The 27,719-nt window shown below is 55.8% G+C and overlaps 2 protein-coding genes across 2 annotated transcripts in view; one reads left to right on the plus strand and one right to left on the minus strand.

Moving 5' to 3' along the window:
• Positions 1 to 10,220: 10,220 nt before the first annotated feature.
• SSC4D (scavenger receptor cysteine rich family member with 4 domains) lies at positions 10,221 to 21,798 on the minus strand. The gene is made up of 10 exons (XM_041422857.1): positions 21,658 to 21,798; positions 19,274 to 19,441; positions 16,286 to 16,321; positions 15,128 to 15,433; positions 14,064 to 14,189; positions 13,499 to 13,813; positions 12,697 to 12,777; positions 12,378 to 12,455; positions 11,411 to 11,722; positions 10,221 to 10,606 (listed from the first exon to the last, which is right to left on the minus strand). The coding sequence occupies exons 2-10, from the start codon at positions 19,392 to 19,394 to the stop codon at positions 10,221 to 10,223; spliced, it is 1,761 nt and encodes a 586-aa protein (XP_041278791.1). The 5' UTR covers positions 19,395 to 19,441; positions 21,658 to 21,798.
• A 3,629-nt stretch (positions 21,799 to 25,427) lies between these two features.
• The window catches only part of DTX2 (deltex E3 ubiquitin ligase 2), a 39,285-nt gene continuing 36,993 nt past the window's right edge, over positions 25,428 to 27,719 (plus strand). Inside the window, exon 1 of the mRNA XM_041423074.1 lies at positions 25,428 to 25,487. The gene's annotated coding sequence lies outside the window, so the exon portion shown is untranslated. The remainder of the gene's footprint in view (positions 25,488 to 27,719) is intronic.

The following is a 27,719-nucleotide window of genomic DNA, read 5'->3' on the forward strand; positions in this document are numbered from 1 at the left end:
GTCCCCTGCTTTCCCTGCCCCCTTTTTCCCACCACAGCCGGGGTCCTGGTCCACAGAGGAGAGCATTCCCACTGGAGATCAATGCTGGACCAGGGACAATGACAGCCACCCTGGTCACCCACTCATGGATAACCCGTGGGATGAAAATGTGTCTGCTCCAGCCATGTGGGGCTCTGCTACATGGGGAGAGCCACTGGGAGTCGTAAGACATCCCACTTCCCTAAAAAAAATCTGTGGATAAAGTGATGCTGAGATGAGGCTACAGCACTGGGAGGAATGAAAGGGTTTAATGGATCCTGTTTTCCTAAAAAGCCTCTGGATAAAGCGGTGCTGAGAGGATGCTGTGGCACTGGAAGAAAGGAAGGGGCTCTAATAAACAGAGTGATCCCAATGGAAGCACTTTGTCCTGCTTGGAGAGAGCCAGGCAGTGCTGATGCACAGATAAACACTGTCCTTCACGTGCCACATGTCCCTGGCCCTTCCCAAAGGCACTGTCCCTGCACAGGTGCTTTGGAATGTGTGGGGATGAGCTCGGAGGACTCAGCCACCCCACTGTGCCCTGTGGTTTCCTTCTGAAACGCCACAGGAAGCCTGGGTGGCACTGGGACATGCCAGTGTCCTCAGGGCAATGCTGTGGCTGTCCAGAGCCTGTGGCCACGGTCTCACCCTCGTGGGTGGGGACAAACTGGTTTGGGAATGCTGGTGGTGGTGAGCAACACCCTTTTGGGGCAAGACCTCTGTCTTTATTGTGGGTTTAGCACTGCTCTGCAAATAACAGAGAATGGCATCGCCTGGATTTGTGCAGCACAAAATCCTCCTTTGTTTACAGCTTCCGAGAGCAGAAGAAATCCCCCCCGAGATAAACAGGGGCAGAAAGACGCCCGGATCCTCTCCATTTCCTCTAGAAAACTCACACTCCTCGCTGGCACCCCCGGCCTCACACCCCGCAGCACACGTGGCTCCCGAGTGAGAACAGCCTTTGTTCGTGCCCAGCCTTTGTTTACTGCCCGGCCATCCCGAGGAGACATCCCACAGACAAGGGCAGTTTATTCCTCTCCCCTGATAAAGGCTCATTCATCCTCCCAGGGGGCTCGCTGTCATCTCTGCAGAGCTCCCACAGCAGGGCTCTGGGTTGTTTTCAGCCTGGCGCCAGTTTTGGGAGAGGGTTTGAGTAAAAAAAGTGCAGAATGCAAGAGAATATTACAGGAGTTTGGTTCACAAATTAATTTCTCAGTTATTGCTGCTTTTTCTTATTGATTATCTGGAGGTATCTGTGGGGCATCACCCGAGCCAAGCACGCTCGTGTCTGTGAATGAATGACAGCAAATTCCCTGCTCATCCCCTTTTGGAGGATCCTACTGCATTTGGGCTGGATATATGCACCCTCTAACTTGGAAAATAAATAATATCATCCCTTGGGTACAATTCCTGGGTTCTCATGGACAATACTGAACACAAGCCCAGACCTGAAGAAGTACTTTTGCACCTGCAAGATCCCCTGATTTCTCCAAATATATCAACAGTCCTAATAAAAACTGTTGCCTCTCCATACAAACCTTTGGAGTCTTATCTAGTATTTTCCATAAACCTGGCACATTCTCAGCCAGCCCGACTCTGCTGATTTACAGTGACCCTGTTTTTGCCCCAAAACGAGCAAATACTGATTTATTTCTGTCAGAGCACCAGAGCCATAAATACATTTCCCAACGCAGATGATTTCCTTCCCCATCACAGGTCAGAACAGGATATTCATGATGCTGTAAATTCTTCAGAGTAGCAATCTGGCTGTAATATTTATCTGCAGTGAATCCAGCCCCCTTTTTGAGCTCTGATGCATAAATCAACACCCCTCACAACACCTGATTCCTCTTCTGCACAGCCTGGGCAGCAGTGGGGTGAAGGTTTGGTGATGGATGGTCCAAATTAGAAGATTCTGGTGGGCAGCACGGGCAGCTGGAGTTGTTACCTGGCTGGACATCACTAAACCCCCTTTTCCCACCTCTGGTGCCTGCAGACACCCCTCAGTGAGAGGCTGGGGCAGCTGCTGTGTTGGGAAATCACAATGACCCAAAGGATGTGGGTCTGTTCTGCAGATGTCCCAGAAAAACCTAATAACCTCGATTCTGCCTGCGGGATTAAAAATACTTCTCTGCGTTCAAATGTGCCACTTTGTTAATTCCTGTGGCCTGGAAGAAGAGTCTTTCTCTTTGCATTTTCTTGCCTTCCCTGCTACGTCTTGTCAATGCCTTGTGACACCATGAGGGAAGGCAGGAAATTCTCTGTGACTTGGAGGTGTGCTTGGGTGAGCTGCTGACTGCTCTGAAAATGGATCCAGAAATCCTCACCCCTCGCTTCCAGCAGGAGAGCAACATCATGTGCCCCTAGCCTTGTGCCTTTTCCCTCCATGTCTGCCTGCTTGGAGCCAGAGAGATGCCCAGGGAAGGGGATGCCCAGGGAAGGGGATGCTCAGGGAAGGGAATGCCCAGGGAAGGGGATGCCCAGGGAAGGGGATGCCCAGGGAAGGGCATGCCCAGGGAACGGGATGCCCAGCATGGGGGATGCGTGGTGCAGGTGTCCCAGCCTGTCCCCACGCCAGGAGCTGTCACCACAGGTACACCAGCACACCTGCCACACCTCACACCAGCAGTGACCCGACTGCTTGGTGTCTTCACCTGGTGGGTGGCAAAGCTGTGAAGGCCAAGGGACACAGGGTGGCATGTCCCAGGGCTGGTGTGTGGGCTGGAATGGGTCCCATCCCTGGTTTGCTGCCCAGGCTCACCCCAAGTCCTACTGCCCAGGCAGCTGCTGCTTGGATTGCCCTGAGGAGGGGCTGCCTGCCCAGGGGAGCACTTTTGTTCCTGTTGCAGTTATGTGGAAAAACAAGCTAAGGAAACCTCTGGCATCAGTGTCCCCTTCCCTGAGGTTGCAGGACAGTGGTGCCATCGTGTCCTCCTTGCCCAATCCCTTACTGGGCCAGACTGCCTGTCCCCACCACCCCAGTGCTGTGGCACCCTGGCTCCTTTCCCACCGTGCTGCCCCGAGCCTGGCTGTGTGACACAGCGAGGGACACAACCCAGGAGCAGGACAAGGCTGTCCCCTCTTCCCCTGCACCTCCCCAGCCCCCCATGGTGCAGCCTTGGCCCCTCCACCCTGACACAAACCAGGGCTGGGGGGGTCACACCCAACCAAGGACCCCACAACCAAGAGCGGGGTGAGCTCAGGGGTCACCAACCCTCCCCAAAATGTCCCAGATCGAGGCTGCCTCACCTGGGGCAGGAGGTGATGGAGGGGCCGTGGCTGCTGGGCTGATGACAGACCCAAGGGTGCTTTGCTGGGAGTTTCCTTCCCCCTGTCTGTGGAGCTGCAGTGCTTTGTACCCAGCCCTGGCCTTTCATCTCAGCCTTTCAAAGCACTTTCCAAGCTCAAATTAATTCTGCTGCAGCAGCTGCCCTCCCGTGCTGTTTAGCATAAGCTCTGTCTCGAAGCAGGGCTGCCCTACCCCTCGGGGCTTCCAGGAATGATTTTCCCGGGAACCACCTCAAGCTATGGGATGGCAGAGCATCACCCCGTGCCTCCCACTCTCCCCTTATTCCCAACACCCTACCAAGAACTGCAGCAATGCCTATGCCATGGCACCCTCCTCTTGGAAAAACCCCTCTCAGCCTCCTTCCCTGCCCTCGGGAAGATGTTCCCACATGAGACATGTCCCGTGGGAAGCCGGGGTGCTCTGGGATGTCCAGGCTGTCACAACCTGCCCTGGATGCTGGTGGGGAGCCAGGGGGACCTGGGATGCAGGATCCCAGCGGGAAGGTGGGCCCGGAGCAGGCGGGAGTGCTGCTTCCCTGCGGGGCATTAATAATTAAGCAGGCTCGTCAGGCTCAGATGGCAGCTCTTATTTAAGGAGCCGATATAAATACCGCCCAGACGGCACTTACGGAGCACCTAAAAAAAGCCCTGCCTGTCTCGGTCCCTCCAGAAGCAGCTCTGAGCTCTGTGGGGCTGGTAGGCAGCACCAGGCAGGGTGGTCACCAGAGTCCTGTGGGGACAGGGCTGTCCCGGACGCTGAGCCGGAGAGGTGGCAGCATCTGGGGCCAGTACTCGGGGCACAGCCCGTGCCTCAGTTTCCCTCTGCGGCAGGGACCTGCCTCAGCCTTTCTCCTGTGCAGTAGCAGGGTTGATGCTCAGCTCTGTGTCCTGGGTTGGTGGTGTTGGGTAGGAGCTGGGGGCATCTCTGCCCACTCACCACCCCACTCCAGCCATGCCAAGGGAAAGCTGCCCCGTGTTCCAGTGGCTGCTGAGTGTTCTTTTGTGTTTGTGCTGGCAGCGAGTGACCCCCCCGGCCCTGCTGTCCCCCATGTCACAGCTACCCAGGGACACCCCTCCTGCACTGGGGTCAGGGACGCTCATCCCCCAAGGGCAGCTCAATCCTCCCCTCTCCCTTCCCAGGAACTCCAGGACCCCAATCTCGGAGCAGCCCCATCCCTATTGAAGGGCAGGGGGGTGGAGAGGGGCAAGCAGGGTTGGGAACTTCGACACAGCCATGACCAGGGGAGCAGCGGGACCCCCCAGCCTGGACACCAAGCCCCATCAGCATCCTGGCCCCCAGGAGGAGGCGAGGAGCCGGAGGCGGAGGGACAGGGCTGTCACAGCGAGCCGCTTGCTGCAGTCCTGCTCGCAGGCTCTGCAGCGTGACTCAGCACAGCCTCACCGCTCCCAGCCCCACCGCCGCGGCCCCTTCCCCCAGCCCGGGGGGAGCACACGCTCCCCACCGTCCCCCTGCCCTCCCACAGCCCCTGTCACCCCACAGCGACCCCCCGGTCCCACTCATCGCTCTCTGTCCCCACCCCAGGACCACCAGCGGCTCCTCCAGCCCCAGCACAGGCAGGGACCCCTCCTCCAGGGGCGAGTCCGGGCTCCGAGCGATGGAGAGCAGGGTGGGGTCGGTCTGCGAGCGCCCATCGCCTCTGCTGTGCCCAGGGATCCATCTGGATCTAGCCCTTTCCATCCAGTGGGGATTCCCATATGGGATCAGGGAGCTGAGCACCAACTCCTGCTATGGCACCTCTCCAGGCGTTGGGAGAAAGGATTGGGTTTGTTTTCTCTTTTTTTTTCCTGGGGGATGGGACTGAAAGATATGTTAGGTCACATAGAACAGTCTGGAGATTTTTAAAGGATTTTTTGAGCCTCACTTTTGGGGTGTTTGGAGCCTGCCAGGATCAGCTTGTCCCAGCCTTTCTGTACACATCCCTTCTGGCCATGACCTGGAGGTTACCGGGAGGTGAGGAGGGTGGGCAGAGAAACCAAACAGCGCTGGGCAGGGGGACTGAGACCCCCAGCTGTCCCCTGTGACTGTCCCCACATCCCCGGGCTCAAGGACACTGCGTGGCAGAACGCCACCTCTCTTTGTGCTGTGCCCCGGGGTGAGGCGTCCCTCCGCTGTCACAGCAGCCCATCCACACCCCATCTCTGCCATGGGACCAACAGGGTCGCACTTGCGGCCGTGCAGCTGGGGCACCGCTGTGGCTGCGCCCCGGAGGATGCAGAGCGGGTTAAACCAAGCGCCCAGCTGAGCACCCGGGAAGAGCCGGTCCCGGGAATAGCCGTTCCCGGGAATAGCCGGACCCCCTCCCACCCTCGGGGCAGCCCCAGGGCCGCGGCATGGCCCTGGGAAGCGCGGCTGGCAGACATTCCCTCTCCTGCCTCTCCCCAAACGCGAGCGGTGGCAGCGAGGCGGCAGCGAGCTGGCTCAGCAGCCCACGTGGGGAGGCTCCTGCCAGGGGAGCGACATCAAATTAAATATTAAAAAAAAAAAAAAAAAAAAAAAAAAAAAAAAAAAAAGGCAGAGAGAAGGAAATGATGGATGCGAGGATTTGCAGCCGTGGCCATTTGTCCTGGCGGAGGGACCCTGCAGGCGCAGGGAAGCTGGCGGTGCCCGTGGGCCGTGGCTGCACAGCCCCCGGCACGGCACGGCACGGCACGGCACGGCACAGCGTGGGGAGCAGCCGTCCCCGCGGTCCCCCCGCCGCCCCGCTGCCTTTGCCAGCCGACTAATTGCGCCAGTGACTTTGCAGTTCCCAAAATAGCTGCTGGCTCCGGCGGTGACGTTAGCGGGAGCCGCGGCGGCAGGCCCGGCGCAGCGGGGAAGGAGCCGGGGAAGGAGCCGGGCTGTGCGGAGCGGCTCCGGCACCCGCCCTGGTCCCGCTGGGTGACCTTGGCACCCGGGGCCGCGCTCGCAAGGGAGCGAGGCTTGCAGTGCCGCAGGGATGCCGCAGGGAGGTCAGGCCCTCGTTCATCCCGTCGGAGGAGGAGGAGGTGCTCCGGGGCTGTCCGTGCTCTGCATCCCTGCCGCGCGGGTGTCCGCGCTCCCGGGACTCTGACTGCAGGGGCTGGGGCAGGCTGCCCCGGGGGGGCAAATCTCGGGGTGAGGAATGCCCCTCCAGTCAGGGCAGCCTGTCCCTGCAGCTCTCCGAGGGTGTCAAGTGGTGAGCCAGGACCACCCTCCCTATGTCCCCCAGAGAAACTGAGGCAGCAAGGAGGGCAGGGGAGGGCACAGTGAGCCGGGGGGCACAGCGAGCTGGGGAACAGAGCAGAGCCCAAGGTCACCCAGGTGGTGCAGGGAGCAGCAGAGCCAGGGATGCTCCCGGCCCAGGGCTGCCTCCGGCACTGACTCACCCTGCGCCGGATAGCGCCCGGCTCCTCCGGTTACAGGCACACACGGGATTGCCTTAACGGGGCACGGCGGTGGCAGGGCTGGCCCAGCCCGGGAAGGGCACCCCTGGCACCGGGCACTGACCCAGGGGCCCGTCCTGCTGTCCCTGCAGGCTGCAGCCTGCCCCCACAAGCAGGGCGTCCTCCACCACGTCCCGGCCAGAAGCATTGCTTGTGCTGGTCTCATACTGGTCCCAGGATGGATTGCCCATCCCTCGCAGCACTGCTGGGGGGGGATTTAATCATGAGTGTCCCCTCACCTGCCCCAGTTCCCAGGGAGCAGAGCTCCTGAGCCCCACACCGGCACCCAGCCAGAGGCCAGCTTATTATTCTACAATGTGGCAAAATAATTAAAGCCTCCTCCATTTCCCCTTGCTCATTTGTGCTCCTTCAGCCTGGATTAATGGGTCTCTTCTCTCAGCACAGACTCATTCCTTATTCCTAATAGCCCATAAATCCCAGCCTCAAAATAACCCCAGCTTTTGCCTGGACCTGCTGAAATATTTATTCTCTCCTCCCTGCTACCCCCCACACCATCCCCTCTCCGGGGATGGGGAGAGGAACTAATCGATGACATCGACCGGTGTGGAGCTGCAGCTGCTCTGGGCGCCGGGAAACAGCTGACGTCGGCAAGAGGATGGGAGCTGGGCAGGAGCTCGGCTTATCCCGGCTCCCACGCAGCCGCTGCAGCCTGGCTGTGGTCCCGTGGTGGGATGCTCCCGCACCCTTGGCATCCCCTGTGCTGCTGCCGAGCCTCAGAGCATCCCCTGTGCTGCTGCCCTGCTCCACAACATCCCCTGAGCTGCTACCGAGCTCCAGAGCATCCTCTGTGCTGCTACCGAGCTCCAGAGCATTCCCTGTGCTGCTACCCTGCTCCAGAGCATCCCCTGTGCTGCTGCCGAGCTCCAGAGCATTCCCTGTGCTGCTGCATCCTGCTGCAGAGCCAGGGCATTCTCCACCTCCCCGTTCCTTGCCCCAGGGCATCCCCTTGCTGGTACCCTGCTCCCACCCTGCCTGCCATTCCCTGCTCCCAGAGGAACAGGACGTGATGCCCAGCTTGGCTGTGAGTGTCTGGGGGGATCCCTGTGGATCTCAGCCCATCCCAAGCTGGCTGCAGGAGAAAAGGCTGGAAGACAGGGAGGCAGCTGCTGCCTTTCCTGGCTGGAAACCCTTTGCTTGCCGGATTGTAGGCTGTGAAAGAGAGAAACTACAGGATACCAAGACCTGCTCTTCCCAGATCAAAGCCAAGAAGAGCAGGGTGTGGGGTAAGACAAAAAAACAGCCCAGCTTTGACAGCTGAAGGCATAGTCCCCAAGAAAAACAGGGAAAACCCATCGAGCCTTTCTTATCTTCCTCCCTGTGACACCCCAAGAGGCAGCAGCTTCCAAAGCAGCTCCTGGCCCCACTCCCATCTCCCATAGGCACAGGGAGGGGACAGCAAAGCTGGAGGAGCCCACAGCACCCTCTGACCCATCCCCAGTGGGCTGTGGGTATGGGCTGGGAGCTGCTGGGGACAGCTCTGTCCCCCTCCTGCTCCCAGCAGGACCCAGGCATTGCCCAGCTGTCCTGGAGGAGGAGGTGAGAGGGGAAGTGAGGGGGCAGTGGAGTGTGCAGGACCTGGGAGCACAGGGAAAGGAGGATTTTGTTCCCACACCACCTCCCTGCCCTCTCCCAGTGCTCCAGCAAGCCCTTGCCCAGCTGTGCTGCCACAACCTGCCTGGAAGATGCTTCCATGCCTCAGTTTCCCCACTGATGGGGATCTGGACTGGGATCAAAGTGCTGGGAAAGCTCTGTCCATGGGAAGTGGAAGAGAAGCAACCAACAGGAGCCTGAGCATGGGGCCAGGGCCACCTCACAGCTCATGTGTCTGCCAAATCCCACTGGGGACAAACCCAAAGCTGAGCCAGCCTCAACTCCTGAGCCTGATGGGCTTCAGGGCTGTACCCAGAGCTGGGGTGGGGAAAGGTCCAAGCTGAGCTGTCAGCTGGGTGGGAGTTAAAGGCAGCTTGAGCATTTTGAGGTAGGGATTTGGGTAAATTTTTGGCACCAAGAACTGAGCTCTCTCCTCCAGGTTTGGGACATCTCCTCTTCTCCAGGTGTTTGCTTTTACCCAGGGCTTTGAGGGGATGACAGGAAAACAAGTCAGCTCTGAGAGCACTTTCAAAGGGCTTTTATGTATTCACAAAAACAAACCCACACACATATAAGAAAAAAAAAAATTGGAAAATGAAAAAAACCCAACCCAGGAATATGCACAGTCTCTTATCAACAAAATAATTGCACAAACAGAGGAGTGAGCTTTGTGCCACTGCATGAGCCCTTCCCCACTCTTGAACCCCATCCATGAGAACACAGAAGTCATTTTCCCAATGTCCCAGTAGGAATCAAACACTTGGTGGTGAAGGTGACTGGTGCTGCAGGCTGGGTCTTTCCACCTGAGCTGGGAGGAAAACAGCCTTTATACCCCAAAGGCAGGGCACTGGGGAAGGAGCAGGCTCCTGGGTCCCTTTCTTTGCTCTGGGAAGGGATTTGGGGTCTTCCCTATGGTTTTCCATCTGCTTGTGTCCTGTCTGCCAGCTCCCTGCCTGCTCTGGGCACCTTGGAACATGGAGCTTTTGGGACAGAGCAGCCAAAGCCAGCACGTCTGTATGGCACAGCAGGGAGAAGGATGGGGGGCTGCAGGGTATCCCCATCCTTCCCCACTCCCCAGGAGATTTTTTTGGGCATGGACTGGCTGTGCTGAAGCCCCCCAGGAAGGGAAACCTTATCTGAGCTCTCCTAAACCCCCCAGTGTTTGCAGAAGGAGCAGGTGAAACAGGCACAAGGATTGCAGATGGCGTGAGATCCAACGCCTGCATTTCTGCTGCATGGGAATGGGGGAGGAACTGGTATTTCTGATGCCAAAATGGGAAGAAAAAGCTGGTATTGGGATTGCTGGAGGGCTTGCAAAGCAAATTGCAGAACAACAGTAACTCACTGCCGAGCCACTGGAGCATCCTGGTGTGATTTCAGCCCCCTTTTTACATTTTCTGAGTATAATTTAACATCATTTTCACAGCAGAAAATCCATTTTTCTTTCCTCATCTCTTAAAAGAAATGGCTGAAACCAACCAGATTTCACACCAGAAGCAGTTTTGTTTTTCCAAGGGGCAGTCTGGGGGTGGGGTGGGAGGGTAAGCTTCAGCCACTCTTTCAGGAGCTGAGGAGAACCCAGTCCTCACCCAGCTCCTCCCATTCTCAGACCCCAAACATCCAATTCCTGGGCAGCAGAGCTCCTGAGCCCCACACCAGCACCCAGCCAGAGGCCAGTTTATTATTCCAGAATGTGGCAAAATAATTAAAGCCTCCTCCATTTCCCCTTGCTCATTTGTGCTCCTTCAGCCTCCCATTCTCAGACCCCAAACATCCAGCGCAGGGAATTTATCCAGACCAGCACCAAGGGTTCAACCTCTCTCTGTGGCATTGCCACCAGCTCCCTGCGGCATCCCTGTCCCCCCTTACCTGCGGGAGGGTCATAGGATGTCACAGACAGCACCGGCATCCTCGGAGTGGTCGCAGTTGTGGACGTCCCAGCGGATGTGGGAGCAGCGCAGCAGCGAGGGCTCGTGGCCCTTGCACTTGAGGTTGTCGAGGAAGATGTAGCCCGTGCCTTGGCCGTAGTGTGCCTCCCCCCAGGCTGCCAGGGCGTGCCCACAGCCCAGCTGCCTGCACACCACCTTGGCGTCCCGCAGGTCCCAGGCGTCGTCGCACACCGTGCCCCACTGGGACAGGTAGAACATCTCCACGCGGCCCTCGCACCGGTGGCTGCCGTTCACCAGGCGCAGGGACCCTGCGGAGGGGAGGGGGTGAGGCAGCCCCTGCCTGTGCCCACCCCAGCGCTGTGCCCCACTGTCCCTGCCTGCTCTGGGGTCAGCCCAGAGCTTTGCACAGCCAGGAGTGGGGGGTGACCACCTGCCAGAGCTGGGGGTGACCCTCAGAGCATCATGGAGCAGAAAATCACCTCTGTTGCCAGCTCTGCCCCTTTGGTCCATCACCTCCTCTCCCCACCCTGAGGTCCGTCACTCAATGGTCCATCACCTCTGCCTGAATCAGCCTTAGGGGCACCAGGAGAGGCTTAACAGTGTCATCAGTTTTTCCCCCTTTTGTGGGCTGCTTCAGGCACTGCCAGATCTTGTGCCTCTGCTTGAGCCATTTATTTTTCCACCCTGTGCCAGCATGAGCATTCCCAGGGCTGACACTGTGTCCTCAGGTGACACCCCAGTACCTACCCTCCTTGGGACGAGTCGGGGCCAATGTGGTTGTTGTAGCAGTGGCCTCTTGGAAATGGTCTTCAGTGTCATCAGCACCTGGTGCAGTGGAGGAGAGGTGGGAAGAGTGACTCAAGGGACAGGGTCAGGTCAGAGCCCCCCAGCAGTAGTGTGGGATGGCTGGGGATGGCTGCAGGGATGTGGAGTGGGATGTGCAGCCACTGTGCACAAACGGGGACCACAGGGGGTGCCACACTCCAGCCATCACCTGCACCATGGCACCGACTGCCACTGCTCATTCTTCACCCCCAACCCCATTTTGGGGGACCCCATTTCCCACAGCCAGCCTGAGCGTGGCCAAAATCCCCCCTACATCCATTCTCTCGTTGACTTTCCCACTGAGCTGGGCTTCACCGGATACCTCCAGACCCCCCTCTCACAGCTCCCCCTCTCACCTCGGCAGATGACCCCGGCGTCCTCGTGGTGGCCGCAGTTGTGCTGTCCCCAGCCCAGGTGGAAGCAGTCTGCCAGGCGCGCCTCGCCGCCGCCGCAGCCCACGTTATCCAGCAGCACGGGCCCGCTGCCGTAGCCGAAGGAGCCGAGCACGGTGGCGGCGAGGGCGCTGCCGCAGCCCAGCTGCCGGCAAACCACCTGGGCGTCGGGGAAGTCCCAGTCGTCGTCGCAGACGGTGCCCCAGGTGCCGCGGTGCCGCACCTCCACCCGCCCGCGGCAGCTCCCGTTGCCGTTCGCCAGCCGCAAGCCGCCACCTGCGTGGCACGACGCCGGGGGGACCGGGGCTCCACAGGGGGCCCGGTGTCCCCTGCTGACCCTCCAAGGGCGTGGGGTGAGCCCCCGGTTTTTGGGGTAACCCCTGGGGACCTGGGTGCAACCTCCTGGGGATGTGGGGCAAACCCCTGTGGGCATGGGGTGACCCTCTGGGGTATGGGGTAACATCTGGAGAGCACGGGGTGACCCTCTGGGTTATGGGGTAACATCTGGAGAGCACGGGGTGACCCTCTGTGGTATGGGGTAATAACTGGAGGGTGACCGTGGGGATGTTAGCTGAGCCTCTGGGGACACAGGGTGAGTCCTGGTGATGTGGGGTGACACTGGGTACATGGGCTGATTCCCAAGTTGGGAGTACTGTGAGCATGAAGCAATCCCTGGAGGTGTGGGATCAACCCTTGAGTGTCATGGGGTGAACACCCTGTGGGCATGGAGTAAACCCAGGGGATGTGATGTGAGCCCTGGGGATGTGAGATAATTGCTGGGGCAATTGAGCAGTTGGAACATGGGGTGATGTTTGGGGACATGGAAGGAGCCCTGGGGACATGGGGTGAGCACTGTGAGCACTGGGGATGTGGAGTGACTCCTCCAGGGATGTGGAGCTCTGTGTAGGACTAGCAGCAGCTGCACACTTACTTTCCTGCTCGATGGTCAGGAGCGTGGTGGTGACCACCTTGGTGGCCTGGGAGGGCTGGTCCCTGCTGTCTGTCACTGCTGGGACAAGCGTGGGGACATGTGGGCATTGAGGGGTCCAGACCCAGCAGCCACCACCCCTGTTCCAGTCAGTGCCAGTGACCACCAGCAGCATGGCTGCCCCGGCGAGACCCTGCCATGGGCAGTGTCACCCCTCGAGCATCACCCACGCATGGCAGAACCCCAGGGTGGCCAGGCTGGCTCACAAGAGGACACAGAGGGCACAGCTTCCCCCCCAGATGAGTGACTGCCCACCTCCTACCTGTGGCCGTGGCTGTGAGCGTCTCCTCGGAGTCCAGGGCCACCGAGGTGGTGAATGATGTGATGGTGGATGTGTCCAGTCCTGTGGTGACACAGAGGGATAGAGGTGACACCTGGGAGATTTATCATCAGGATTCATTACCATTTATGCTTCATTATCCCTTGCCCCTCTGAGCAAGGTGTGGGCGTGGTGGTGCCATCGACTCTGTGCCCAGAGGAGGTGCCAGAGGGGATGGGGATGTTTAAGCAGGAAAGGACCAGCCTGAAAAATTGTCCCTTTTGTCCTACATCATCCCCTTTGTCCATTAATTGTGAGAAAGGGAAAGCACTGGCAGTGACTGCTCCCGTCATTAGCCATGTTAATGAGGGAATTCAGGGGGATTATTAATATTGTAAACAGTAATCAGTGGAGAATGGCAGGAATACATCATTTCAGGAGGGGAAGGGGAGGCAGGCTGGACCTGGCGCGGTGCCCAGCCCCTGGCAGCCGCTCGCTCCTTCCGGACACGGGCAGCTCGTTTTCCAGCCAGCAGAGCAGGGAAATGGCAGAGGGAAGTGGCAGGATGGCAGGTGCATTTCCCCTGCAAATCACCACCCTGGCTGTGCTCCGGGCTCTTGACGTAGGGCTGCTAATCCAGAGCACCGGGATGAGGGTGGGTAAGGAACAAGGATGCTCCCACAGCGCAGAGCCCAGTCCCTGCCCAGCCTTGAGCACCTCAGCATCTCTCTGAGGCCATTTCTGCTTGGAGAACAGGATGTCCCTGGGTTTTTCCCCACCCTGAGGGCAGTGCACTGCCTGGTACCTGCGCAGATGACCCCAGCATCCTCGTGGTGGCCACAGTTATGGATGCCCCAGCCGAGGCTGTAGCAGGCGGACAGGAAGGGCTCGCTGCCGTCGCAGTTGACGTTGTCCAGGAGGATACGTCCTGTTCCATAGCCAAAATAGGCATTGCTCTTGTAATCCAGGGCTTGCCCACAGCCCAGCTGCTTGCAGACCACGCTGGCATCGCTCAGGCCCCAGTCGTCGTCGCAGACGGTGCCCCAGTTCCCGCGGTAGAAGATCTCCACCCGGCCCTGGCAGGTGTCTGGGCCGCTCACCAGGCGGATGCTGCCGTCACCTGGAGGGTGGCAGCATGAGATGAGAAGGATGTGGTGTCCCTGCACGTGGCACAACGCTGCCACCATGCCCAGACCCTGCCGTGGCCATCATGGCAAAGGAAATGAGTGAGAAAGAGGGGGGAAGGGATGAAGCTTTAGAGCAATGGGGCTTGGGAACCTCTGGGATAGGGTGTGGCCATGGCCAGCACAATGATGGGGTTTGGGGGTCTGCAGCTCAGGACTGGAGGGTTGGCAGGCTTCAAGAGGGACAGCAGGTGACAGTAAGGGACACTGCCCTCAGGCAGTGACAGCTGAGCAGCTTACTTTCCCCATCCTGTACCGAGGCTGTGAGGGTCCTGGTGGTCGGTCCTTCGCTGACTTGCGTGGGTGAGAACTCTGCAAAGGGAAGCAGAGAGGTGGCATCTGCTGCTGCTCCACCTCAAAGCTGGAGGGATCCCTCCCACCCCGCTACTCCAGGAGGGTCTGCACCAAACCAGCTCCAGCTGAAAATAGAGGTGTTTGCAGCTGCACCAGAGCTCTCTGCCAATGCCTCCAGCCTCTCTTCTGCCCTCAGACCCAGCTCTCCACCTCCTTTTTCACTCATTCCACCTCTCCTCTGCAACAATGCCACAATTTAGTTTCCTGCTCAATCCACAACCTCTGTTCTCTGGTTGCTGTTGGTACAACCTACCAGCCAACCCAGCATCCCTGCCTTTCCATCCCTCCTTTTCCAAGCCCTGCTTGGACGTGGGGATTCACGGAACAGCTGCTCCAGGTCTGCCCAGCCTCAGTTTCACAGCTCACTGATGCCTGGCTGATGAGCAAAGCTTGCACAGCGAGGGAGGAACGTGTGTGGGGTACATAAGGGTCGTCACAGAGCCGTTCCACTTTCTCTTGCCAAGTTCAAACACTTTCCACTGCTTTTCTCACCTTTAGGAACATCTACTGAAAAGCTCAGCAATTTAAAGAAACACAAGTCAAAAGGGGAAAGAGCAGTTGGGCAGCAACTGACTCAGAGGCAGGAGCGTGGGTGGGCATGTGCTCTTTCCCCAGGGATCATGCTGGAGAGGGCACAAAGTCCCTGATCTGGGAGTGACAAGGAACACAAAACAGGCTGGTCACCTTATGGAGCACCAGCCTGTGGAGCAAGGAGGTGACCTGGATTGAGGAGAAGGGTGAGAGGAGAGGGCAGGGGATGTTTGGCTGACCCAGGTCAGAGAACCAGGCTCTGAAATAAGACTCTTGGGCTCTAGCAAGGCCCCTGCAGCCCCCAAGTCTTGCACCCCATAAGAACCCTGTGCTCTCCTTGCCCCCAGGGAACCCAACCTCGTTACCGTTGCACACAACAGCCACGTCCTCGTAGTGGTAGCAGTTGTGGATGCCCCAGCCGTGGCTCCAGCACTCGCTCAGGGCTGCCTCCGAGCCCTTGCAGTCCACGTTGTCCAGGAAGATGGGCCCGCTGCCCTGGCCGAAGGTCATGGCGGCGGGCAGGGTGATGGCATGGCCACAGCCCAGCTGGCGGCACACCACGTTGGCATCCACGATGTCCCAGTCGTCGTCGCAGACCGTGCCCCAGGAGCCGTTGTAGAGGATCTCCACTCGCCCCTGGCACCGGCTGGGCCCGTTGGCCAGGCGGATCTCTGGGAGGATGGCGACAGAGAGGTCCCTCAGCAGGCAACGGGCCATGGGGAGCAAATCTACATCAAACTCCTGCTCCTTAGATAAAATCCTGCCCCTTCTCTGAAGCACAACGCAGTTGTTGGCTTGGTGTTGCCCACCTGCTGGTGGGACGTGGGCTCCCCTTCATCTGCTGGCAGCAGTGGCTGTGGTGACACAGCACATCTCAATCCAGGCATGAGATGCACCATCACCAAGGTCGGGCTGGATGGGGCTTTGGACAGCCTGGTCTAGTGGAAGGTGTTCCTGCCCGTGGCAGGGGTAGAATGAGATGGTTTTTGGGGTGCCTTCCAACCCAAACCATTCTGTGACTCTGTGATGCTCCCATCAAAAGACCCAAGGGTGAGGGGAAAAGCAGACACGTGGCACCACATGTTGGCTTACAATAGGTGACAAGTGACAAGAAGCAATTAGCAAATTCCTATTAGCCTCAATGAATGCACCCAGAGCTGGTCCCACATGGAAGCTGGTGGGATGGAGATGATCTTCAGGCTGCTGGCAATGGGGGGCAGGCATGGGAGTGCCTGGGGTCTACCATATCAAGGGAATTATTTACTTGTGTGTGATGCATGGCACAGGGACAGGGACTCAGCAGGAAGTGAAAAATTCTCCTCTCAGGATAATTAGCAGAATAGGGATAATAAAGAATCTTTATTTTCTTTCTGTAAAAGAAGTTTAGCTTCTTCATGCCACTTTTTGTTCCAAACCAATATATTTCCTTTTTTAAATTCCCCAAATCCCTTCTTTTACCTAAAAATGCATTTTTCAACTACAAAACTTCCTGGAGAAAAGTGACTTTCAAAGAAGAATCTCACCTGGGAATGGCAACATCTCGGGCTCAGAGGTGGTGCCTGCAAGGAAGAAGAGGAAGGATCAGCTCTTCCCAGAGAGGAGGAGGTGCAGCTTGGAGAGTGATGGCAGCAGGGATGGGATGGGGGTGGTGGGGACTGGCAGGACCCAGCAGCCCTTGGATCCTTCCCTTCCCTACAAAGTCCCAGAGTTTGTAGGGAGAAAATGAACACCCTTCCCCAGGGCATCACTTCACCTACTTCATAGGTGGGGAAACTGAGGCAGCATATGAGTGACTGTGACTCTGGTGGGGCTGTGAAGCATAAGGTGACATGTCTGACCCTAATGAGCCCAATGGCTAGCAGAAGCCACTCCAGGTGGATCCTGTTTTAGGCAAGATCTTGGGGACCTTTTTTTCTGTCCCTGGCTCCATTACTGCCTTGCTGTGGGCCCTGGGCAGCTCCTGCATCCTCCTGCCCCATCACCCCCATGGAAAACTTAGGTGGTGAGATGGGAACAAGGAAAATCAATCCTGCCCAGCTTGAGAAACCCACTGGAGATCTCTTGATGGAAGATGCTGCACCCTGTGTGCATTTTCATTGGTTTTTTCTTTTATTTCCCCAGCAAAATCCACTTTGTGGAAGCTCCATAATTACATGCAAGTACCACCACACCTCCTGATGGGGTGTAGCCACCCTAGGGGGTGAACAAACCTCATGCAGAGGGAGGATGAAGGATGCAGGATGTGTCCTCATCTCTGGACCCCCCTCCCACTGCTGGGCATTATTTGGGCACAAAATCCCTCTCAGCTCCACTGCTGAGTGATGTGGGAACTTCCCTGGAATGCTGCCAGCACAGGTCACTGTGGGCTCCAGCTTGTCCAGGAGGTCACAAGAACAAGATCATGGTGCCCTAGGGGATGGTGGATGGAGATGGGCAGCTGGACCTCGTAGACATCCCAGTCCACAAGCACTTGTCCAGTGTTGGAGCCCAACACAGACCTCCTTGGGCACCTGAGCTCTTGAGGCTCTGGCTGCACAACCCTCTCCCGTGGGTGACACCTTCCAAAATCCTTCCAAACCTAGTGGATTGGGAGGGGGTTGGTACGAGATAAGTGTTAAGGTCGCTTCCAACCCAAACCATTCCACGATTCTATGATGCCTCCATGCTAATTACAGCACCCAGGGGCTGATCAACACCTGTGGCCTCCTTTCCTCCCACTGCCTCGGACCAGCCCTGTGCTGCTTCACGCTCAGCCTACGAGCAGTGGCGGGAAGGTCAATCCCAGCTGCTCTGGAGGTGGATGTCAGCGCCGTGAGAAGCTCTGTGAGCCTGGGGGGACAGTGCAGCAGTGAACCCACCTCCCTTTTCCTCGCTGGGACGTTGCCTGGGAGACCATTAAGTCAGCCAGAAATCAGGGCTGTCAAAGAAAGACCTAGAAACCCCAGGAGAAAGGAGAATAAGGCAACTGTCTGGATGTCTCCATAACTTAGCAGGGATAGTGGGATGAACATCAGCAGCCAGGGAGCTGCCCCAGGAGAAAGGAGAATAAGACAACTGTCTGGATGTATCCATGACTTTAGCAGGGATAGTGGGATGAACATCAGCAGCCAGGGAGCTCCAGCATCGTCAGTGCTCCTGCCCTACCCAGCTGGACCAGGCATGGAAAGGCATGCTGTGATTCCAGCAAGAACTGGGGATTAAACAGGTGAGACCACGGGAGGAGAAAGGCTCTGCAGGAGAGGACAGGGAAGGATACAGGAGCCCCGTGGGCTGGACAACAGGGTAGAGGTAATTCAGCTCACCCCTGCACCAAAAATGGGGAGATGTGTGGGTTTCTAGGAAGAGTGTTTGATCCTGGTTTGTATTGATTTTTAACACCTAGTCCACTCCAGTGCCAAAAAAGCAGAGGATAAAAAGGACATTGATAAATATTCATCTCCCTTTGAGTCAAAATCAAAGCTCTGAAATATTCATTTAAGAGCATCCTCCAGCAAAGTCAGGAGAGATCTGAAAAGAATATGCCTGGTGTGTCTACAATAATAAGGAACTGTCTTTCTGAGGAGAGATAGAGCCCTCCATGTTTCTCTGATCCAGCTTCACAAAGCCAAAAGAAAAAGGGAAACTGCTCGAGTAAACACCGCTGCTAAACAAAACCACCAAACGGGAGGACAAATGGCCCCTCGTTAGCGACTAATCTGTGCCCATTAAGGCAGAGAACGAGGAGAGCCAGGCGGTGCAGGGGACCGCGACAGAGCCACCAGCGTCCCCCCAGGATCCTCACACCCGGAGTGTGAGCGCGGATGCTGCCGCAGCATCCCGAGGGGGAAGGGAAGCACCAGCTGAGGGGGTGGGAAGGTAAAACCCGATTTAACTCAATTAGGATGTCTGCCTACATCTGAATTCCCAGCTTTCCGGCTGGCTGTGCCTTGGCGCGGGTTTGTTGAGGCAGGAATGCGTTCCCCACCGCCCGGCTGCAATGACATGGATGGAGTCACACTGGGATAACTGCGCTGCCACCACCCGCCTTCCCGAGCGGGAATGGCTTTCCCAGGTCTATTGAAATGCTTCCCATCCTGGCTGGACACTGCCTGCCAGGAGTGAGTAGAGACGGTTCTTCTCAGGAGATGGGTGCATGTTCTGCCCATTTCCTTGGCAGGACTGGTCCCACAGGTCCTGGGGAGCAACTCCAGGAGCATCCCTTGGCCATCAGCATCTCCCCATGGGTGCTGCCTGCTCTCTGCTCCCATGGGAGCCCAGAACTGCTCTGTCGCCAGTGCTGGCAGCTGCCTGTCCCATTTCCCTGCCTGTCCTGCATGCTGGGCTTGCCATCACAGCCAGGTCACGGTGGGACATAAGAGCTGAACGTGCTCCCTCCGTCCCTGTGCACACTCAGCGCTGTAGGGGACACCACAATAATCCTGTGCCTGGAGAAAATCTGCCCACAAATCTGAGAGCAGGAGAGGGATCGCAGGTGCCTAAAACCCCTCCCACTGCCCCAAGCGGGAGCTCACCGGTGGGGCTGAGGAGAACGAGGAGGATAAGGAGTGTGGCTGGCATCAAGGAGAGAGGCAGCACCTCGGTGTCCAGCCCCCTTGTGCCGTGCCGGGTGTCAGGACAGGGACCGAGTGTCATTGCTGCTCGTCAGTCCTCCTGCAGGCGAATTTCCAGAGGACACTTCCCTGAAAACATGCAGACAGCAGTGTTAGTGGTGGTGGTCTGGAGAGCCTGTGGTCACCAAGGACCTGTCCCCTCTCAGTATTCCCAGGAGCAGTGACAAGAAGACATATGAAAATAATTCCAGCTGGATTCTTTGAGAACAAGTGATTTTTTTTTTTTTCTTTTGAGTGGCAAGATGACGCTGAAGGGCCATATCCCACCTGCAAGACAAAACTCAGCAACAGGGAATGTCAGCAGAAAATGGGGAAGAGATCCAATATCTTAAGGTTCCATTTCCCCTCATTTACTGCTCACTGCCGAAGGGGTGGATTTCCAGCTCTGTCTCACTCAGGCTCTCTGGGAGGGGGGTGGGTGCTGGTCCTGCTGGCCAGGACTGCTCCGGGAGCCCAGACCCACATCCCCGCCGTGCCAGCAGCCGGTCTGGCGGCAGCGTGCGCTGGGGGAGCAGTGCCATCGTGAGGATGCGCCCGCACGCCGGCTCCAGAGCCGGGCTGTGAGGCTCAGCTCAGCTAAGCCCTAAAATTAATCCCTCCAGCCCGGGGCACATCAGCTCCTGAAGGGATGCACAACGACTGCTGCCGCTTCAGGCATCTGCTGGTGGTCAGAAACTTGGGAAAGGTCATTGAAATCCACTGTATCAGTGACTAACCCCTCCTTCCCATGGAAACCCCTCATCCAGCCTTTTGCTGCTCCTGGCTTTCCCATGGGGAGGCATGGCATCAGAAGAGCTCCAAGGTGGGTGTGCTGGTGTCCACCCAGCCAAGGGCTCTCCAGATCATGGGCTGGGGGAGCTCCAGAGCATCCAGACCAAGGCTTGGACCTTGTTGCCTTCACTAGGGAGAGATGGTGGTGGACCAAATGGTTTTCTATGCACCAGCAAGAGGTGATGGAGGTGCAGGAAGGAGCCCGGGTGGATGGGGCACGGCCCCGTTACATCTCCCTGATCTCTGCTCGACTCCTGCTGCCCAGGCCTCTGGATGAGACTCACCAGCGGACAGACAGCTCAGTGATGGGGGCTGAAAACCAATCTACTCGCTGAGGTGGTGGCTTTCAATACTCCATTCATCCCTCCTGAAGCACCGAATAATGTCGCCTTTTGTCCCACGGGCCCTCCCCTCTCCCCAGCGGGCAGGGCTGACAGATGGCCCCTCCGCCGCCCTGTCCCGGCCAAACCCCGGCATCGCGTCCTGCTCGCAGGGACGTTGTCATCGCCGGCCACTTTTGTGCCGGAGCCAGCGCGTTCCTGCTCCCTCGCAGGGTGGCAGCGGGCATTAACCACTGCGGTGCTGTGCCACTGCTGACCCCGAAGAGGGAAAACCCAACTTTCCTTCTCTGTCTGTGCTTTTCCAACTGCTTCTCAGTCCTCACCCCAACGCTCAAGATTCAGCTGAAAACTGAACTCCTTTCCTTAAACCCAGGGGTGTTGGGGCTCTTTCAGAATTTCCACAGAAAAAAATCTGCTTTTAAGCCATAATTAGTCGTTATGGCATTGTAGCAAAACCTAGCATCCCTTTTAATATCAGTCAGAGAAGCTGTGGCTGCCCCATCCCTGAAAGTGTCCAAGGCCAGGTTGGACAGGGTTTGGAGAAACCTGGGCTGGTGGAAGGTGTCCTGCCCACGGCAGGGAGGTGGAATGGGATGAGCTTTAAGGTCCCTTCCAACCCAAAACATTCTATGATTTTGTGATGATTCTATGACTTAAAGAGTTGCTCAATGTGGGTTTATGGAAGTCACTTCACACCAAGGTTTTCAAGCTGTCAGGTGTCCTGTGAAGCCACCCCCCACCACGGACCCGCTGGAAAAGCAGCAAATCCTCCATCAGCCCCATGCTGCACAAGCACTGACCACCAAGGATGGTACAAAACTCACAGGGGAGGATCAGGGCTTTAACGTAGGGCACAGAAAGTCTCTGCTTTCACCTCAAATAACACAGCACAGCAGATACACTGTGCCCAGCCAGCCCTTTGCCCTCAGTGAGAACTCCCTCCTCACACCTGGACACAGGACCCTGCAGATCCTTTCATCCCTTTTGGTCCCCTTTGGACCCTTTGGCCACAGCTGGAGTGAACCCCAGGTCTCTGTTTATCACTTCTTCCACTTTTTGACTATTCAAACAACTTCAGGAGAAATCACAGTTTTTCAGCTGCCACTACCCTGCCAGATCATTATTTGTAATTACCACCCTGACCTAAAAAAAAAGCATCATAAATCCACATACCTGTTCAGTATTTTCTCTTCAGTATAAAGATGGGTGTATCAAATCCCAGAAATATCCGTCCGCTTTTGAAATACACAAAGGAGCTGGCTAGTTAGTTATAAAATATTCAAAAATAACGATTGAAATTAATATTCCTGGTAAGATGGGATGGGGATAAGGCAGGATTTTTTTTTTTCCTTAGGTGAGATCTTGCTTAGAAAATTTAAAAAAAAAAATTAAAAAGGGGGAAGAAAATGGATCTCATCCATCAACGGAACAGCTCCAGCCTGTCATCCCTTCGCAGTTTTGGGGCTGCTGCTGCTGGGTTACAGCAGGATGGCAGCCCTGCAACACATCCTGGGGCAGATCATCCCCAAGCAAAGGAGAAAGAGGAGGAGAAGGAAGAAGGGAGAAGAGGAGGAAGAAGAAGCAGAAAGAAAAGAGAGGGAATACCGCTAAGGAGACATGGCGGGGAGGGAATGGCTCGGGTTTCAGGGAGGCAGGCAGGGACACATCCTTAAATTGGGTGCTGGCAGAGCCGGGTTACGCCTCGAGGGGAAGGAAGAAGCTTTTTCAGAGGATTTGGGCTTTTCAGCTCCTTCCCACCTCCCTCCTCGGCTGTCTGAGTGCCCACCTGGAGAGGAAGTCAGCAGTAACCATCTGGCTGGAAATACTTCTGTCGGTGCCTGAGCCAGCACTGGGATGCAGCAGGAGGGGATGGTTCTGACCTCCCTCCCTGCCTGGGGGCCTTGGAGACCTGTTCCTTGGGCAAACCATGGTCTTCCTTGCCTGCTCCTAGGCAAGAAATTACCTTTAGAGGTCTGTTTTCATGTGATTTTTCCTGTCTGACCATCCAAGGCATCTCTGCTGAGGACATTAGAGGGACCTGACCTATCCCTGTGCTCTCAGCCTGTGGAGAGGGATGTCCTGTGGCTGGGAACCTTCCCCATTCACCTCCCCACCTTCTACTCTACACATTCATGTTGTCTTCTTCTGCTTCTGACCAGGGCATATCTTTATTTTAAAAATAATTGTGTGTATTTAATAATTTTAAACAAATACAGCCTTTAAACCATTTTAACCATCATTACAAGTAACAGCCAGATAATGTGAAACTTGTGGGTCTCAGCAGCCTTGAAGACCACAGAAAAGGAACCTCCAAACATACTGGGTTTCCCAGCCTTATGAATTCTTAAGTTCCCCAACAATTTTAGGAGCCTGGTGTGCTTTGGGCTTTGAACAAGTTGATTTTATGAGCCACAGGATTCCTGCCCTCATTCTCACAGGAGGCAGAATTTGCCTTGTGGCTCTTGCTGCTGGATTTTTCGCTTGTTCCTGTGCAAAGCCCAGACATCTAAATGCCCTAAAAAGTCTGGGTTTTGTATTTTAGCTCTGCACAAAGCCAGCTCTGGCTACAACTGTTGCCAACTGCTTCTGCTGTTCCTTTCTTGCAGAGATTCAGTAATTAGCAATTAGGCACTTTTATTTCCCAGTAGCAGCAAGGTTCTAATTAACCAGATCATGAGCACAAGTTTCAAAGGTGCCTTTTAAGTCTGTTTTGCCTAAACTTTGACAAACTCTCCACCATCCTGGCTGTCTGCCAGGGCCCATGGACTGGGAATCATCAGCTCCAGCATCAATGCCCATCCAGGTTTGGCAGACCAGGGGCACAATGTGGACATGCAGGGATGAGATGCTCTCCACCCTGTCCAGGATTTCTCTGGGCACTGGGGCAGCATCTCAGCCTTTTTCCATGTCTACATCGTTCCTGTGTGTGCTTTGAGTGGCTTGGCAGTATCAGGCTGGGGGATTACGCTGCTCTGAGGAAAAGAAAACACAACCAGCCTTATTCAAGGAGCAGCCACAACATAAAAAAGGCTAATTATAAAATTCCACAGGACAGCAAGGCTGTTCTCTTGTGTGCCAGGAAAAAAAGAAGCTCTTTTTGTGCTTCCTGATGGTCCTGCTGCCTAGTCAGGCAGGGACACTCTGGGACACTCCAGAGATGTTCAGGGGAGAGAAGCTTCTGGAGGACTCAGGGCCATCCCCACATGCACTCAGCAGCTGCCACGTGCCACAAGCAGTTTCCTATGGCAGTGGGTGGCATCTCCAGCAGTCATCTTTTCTGGCAGTAGTTTGGCCATGGGTAGAAACTGGGGAAAACAAGTGGCTCATGAAACTGCAGAAAATACAAGGCCTCCAGGAAAAAAAAAAAAAACAACCAACCAAAAACCAAAACCAAAACAAAAACCGAAACTCCAAAGTGATTTCCCTTTTCAATTAGCTGGGAAAATACAGAGAGGAGAGATAAATTCATTTGTCCAGGCTATACAATGGCCAGGAAATTCATTTGGGATGTAAAGAAGGGCCTGGTGCCATATGAAAAAACCTTAAGCTGAAACAAAAGTCATCTTCTTGCTGCCAGGAGGGAAACACAGGGCTAAGAACACCAGTTGCTGTTTCAAGCCATTAGCTAGTGTATAAAGAATGACAGGATTCCCCTGGTGATTGCTGAGCTAAATCACCAGTGTTTAGGGGGCTCCTGCTGCTGCTTTCACTTTTGGGAGTACCAGCACGAAAAATGCTGCATTTACAGCAGGATGGAGCTTCCCTTCCTTCCTCTGCTCCTCCTGCTGCTCCAGGGCACGGATAGTGGTGGGATCCTGCAGTGTGGGGTCCTGGCAGCTCTCAGCCCCACACCAGCCTGTGGCCAGCAGCCTTTGAAGAAGGGAAAGATGTAAATCCAGTACAAGACCATTTTGGTTCCCTGTCCTGACATCAAGCCCCGCCTCGGTGCAGCTGGGGCTGTGCTCCCTGTGCTATTTGGGAACCACGAGCTAATTTTAAGGTGTTTTCTGGCAGTTCACTGAAGGAAGAGCAGGGCTGAGGAAAGAGCAGTGGAAGCCCGCAGAGAGGCTCAGCATCGCCCTGGGCTGCAGCAAGCTGGAGTTCGGGGAGAGCCATCCCCTCCCCAGACAAAATCACCTTTGTTCCTCCCTAATCTGCTTCCTGCTACAGAAACCACCTGGGGCAGGTGGGAAGGAGCAGCCCAAGGACGCGGTGCTGACAGGAGGCTCTCCGGAGGCAGCAGACCCATGCCGTGGGCTCCAGCCGCCATCGGGGCTGGGGAGGAGCAGGAACGGATCACATGGGGGAATAGGGGATGGGAAACAGCGAGCTGGGTCCCCTCTGTCACCAAAGGCACTCGCTGTGAGCCATGAGCTTTAGGGTGTCTGTAACTCCCTTTTCTGCCTGCCATTACTTGTGAGGGTGAAACCTCACCTGGCAGCAGGATCCTGTGGGACAACAGCCCTAGATATGTTATATAAATACTCAGATATTTATATAGGTGTCTTTATTTTTATGACTTGTCCATTGGGACCAGCACTTGGTGGCTTCTCTGCCAGCCCTGGGGAATTCCTGCATCTCATTCCTGCTGCAGCATCGCTGTTGTGAGATGGGACTGCTGCAGCCTCAGTGCTTTTAGATTCACTCCAGAGAGCCCAAACCGTGCCAAAGTGGGTGACTGGGAAGTGATGACCTGTGCGGGGACAGCCAGGCCGACAAGACAGATGGGGTGGACATCGCTGCCTGCCAGCGCAGGAACCTGTGTGGATGGAACAGCTCGGGCTGGAAGGGACCTGGAAAGGCTCATGTAGCTCCAGAAAGCTGCGGAGGGATGGATGGCCGGCCGTGCGGCTCAGTGTGCACTAGGTGGCACGCAGCTGCAGGGAGAAGCGCCTGCCACAGCGGGGAGGCTGGGATTCGGGAACAGAGGAACGCTCCGCGGGGAAAAGCAGGCAGAAGGCAGAGCGGGATGAGTTCTGCCCCTAATTAGCATTAATGGCGAGGTGAGTGTGGCCAGAGCAGGTGAGACAGGAACACAACCCAGAGGAGTCGGCTTCAGAGTTTCCCGGCTGGATTTAGCAAAGGCAGGGATGGAGAGAACCTTTTGATCATGGTCAGGATGGCAGGAGAAGGGGATGGGGTTTCAACTGAGAATGGTAAATTTAGGGTTGACATAAGGAAAAAATGTTTTATGATGAAAGTGGTGAGGCCCTGGCACAGGGACCTAGAGAAGATATGGATCCTGGAAGTGTTCAAGGTCAGGTTGGGTGGGGCTTGGAGCAGCCTGGGATGGTGGAAGGTGTCCCTGCCCATGGCAAGGGGCTGGAACAATCTGGGCCGGTCCCTTCCAACATAAACTGTTCAAGATTCCATTATTTCCCCAGAGAAGGCAGGCACTGGGACACAGAGAGCTGAGCTGAGCTCCTGGGTCATCTCCCACTAGCAGCAGGGATGAGGAACATGTCCCTCTCAGCAGGTAAATCCCAGGGCTTGGACAGCAAAGCCACCCAGCAGGAGGAGGATGCCCACACCGGATCCATCCCTGCCTTGTCTAACTGGTCCCTGGCAGGAACCAGCAGCAGCTGCTGCAGAGAAAAATGAAATGAAATTTCACCTATTATCCTTTGCCTGCAGAGGAATTTCTTCCTAATTCCTGTCACTTTGGGTTTGCTGGTTCAGGGAAATTAATCTGAAATCGAGTGGGCTGTGAATTCAAAGCGCTGCAGCAATCCCAGCAGAGCTCGGACAGGCAGTTTCCTAAGTGGCCAGGCTATTCCCTGGAGCACCAGGCTAAGCCTGGCAATTTAACAGAGCCTCAAGCATCAGGTTCTGTAGGCATTAGTGTAGGACCTCGAGCCAAAACCCTGTGAGAGGGAGCAGCCACGGAGAAATTAATTCAACAGCCTTCCAGCACCACTGCAAGGAAAGGAGCACGGGGAAGGCAAATATTTGGCTGGTTACCCCAGTGCGTGGATGGATCAGACAGGAGGTGATGCCTCGTTGGAGGACTCAGTGCTTTGCATACTGATTTGGGGAGGATGCAGAGAAGGGTGTGGGAAAGAACAGCACAGGAAAAGAGGGATCCAGCTGGGACAAAAACCCAAAACCCCAAACAAGCAAACAAACAAACAAACAAAAAAAACAAACAAAAAAACCCCCAAAACCATAAGGGACTATGTTAAAATCTGGAGATCATTAAAGTAAAAATCATGTAAAATATAAAATATTTTTGCAGGCAGTAAGGGACTATGTTAAAATTTGGAGATCATTAAAGTAAAAATCATGTAAAATATAAAATATTTTTGCAGGCAGCGAGGATTGTGAGGTGTGCATCCCTGTGAATACAGGGTCCTTAGGGACAGCAGGACACTGAGGTTCACCTTTTAGACTCAGGGATCACCGAGGATCCTTACAGCCACCCTCACAACACAGAACAGCTGGAGGAAGCTGTTCAGTGGTGTCTGACAGGCTCAGCTGGTCACCAGACCCCTCATTCTTGTTGCCCATGGCTCTGTTGGTCCCTTTCAGGGTGTTGGACCACGGTGGAATACAGGACAAGTGATGGAGAGGTGTGAGAAAAGGGAGATGAGGACCAGCCATGCACTTGCATTGCTGAGGTGAGGTGCCTCAGCCACTCACTATGCCTGGCAAAACCCTCCAGGGCCCCTGATGCAAAATCAGATCATGAATCCCTGCTCAAAAATTAAAAATTAAATAAATCCAGTGCAATTTAAGACTCTTCCCACAGCTCAGCCACTACCTGGCTGCTTTATCTCTGCCATACAGCCCTTCCCTCCACCCAGGAGCTGCACCCAATTCACCTCTGCTCTCCCCCACCCTGCAGCCCTTATCAGTAGCACCCTCAGCTCCAGAGCATCACCCTGAGGCCTCGCCCATCCTCTCTCAGCAGCCAGGACTCCTCACTGGGAGCATCCCTTTATCTGCCAGCCATGCCACGGAGGTCTGCAGGACTCAATAGAAACCCTTCTTCACCATCCTCAAATCTCCATGAAACCTTTTCCTGTTCAGGATCACAGGATATTTAATACCTGTCCACATGGATCACATGGTCTGCTCCCAGCAAGGCTTTATGAAGCATTCCTATCTATTTTTCAGGAAAAAAAACCCCTCTGCACTGCTCTCCATTTCCTAATTACAGCCGCAGGAGACAGGAATCCCAAGCACCTGAGTTGTAAATGTGAAGCTTATTGCTTAAGCAGACACATTACAAGCAG

The sequence above is a fragment of the Onychostruthus taczanowskii genome, unplaced genomic scaffold (genome assembly GCF_017590055.1).
Source record: "Onychostruthus taczanowskii isolate IOZ18803 unplaced genomic scaffold, ASM1759005v1 scaffold75, whole genome shotgun sequence".
NCBI classification, from domain to species: Eukaryota; Metazoa; Chordata; class Aves; order Passeriformes; family Passeridae; genus Onychostruthus; species Onychostruthus taczanowskii.

What these genes read in the sequence shown, in the direction of transcription:
- SSC4D (XM_041422857.1), bottom strand. Translation starts at nt 19,394, where the DNA reads ATGACACTCGGTCCCTGTCCTGACACCCGGCACGGCACAAGGGGGCTG. An exon ending in GTCCCTTACTGTCACCTGCT is followed by an intron (nt 13,814 to 14,063) that starts GTCCCTCTTGAA and finishes GCCACCCTCCAG; the next exon opens with GTGACGGCAGCATCCGCCTG. An exon ending in GCTCACAGCCACGGCCACAG is followed by an intron (nt 12,456 to 12,696) that starts GTAGGAGGTGGG and finishes CGCTTGTCCCAG; the next exon opens with CAGTGACAGACAGCAGGGAC.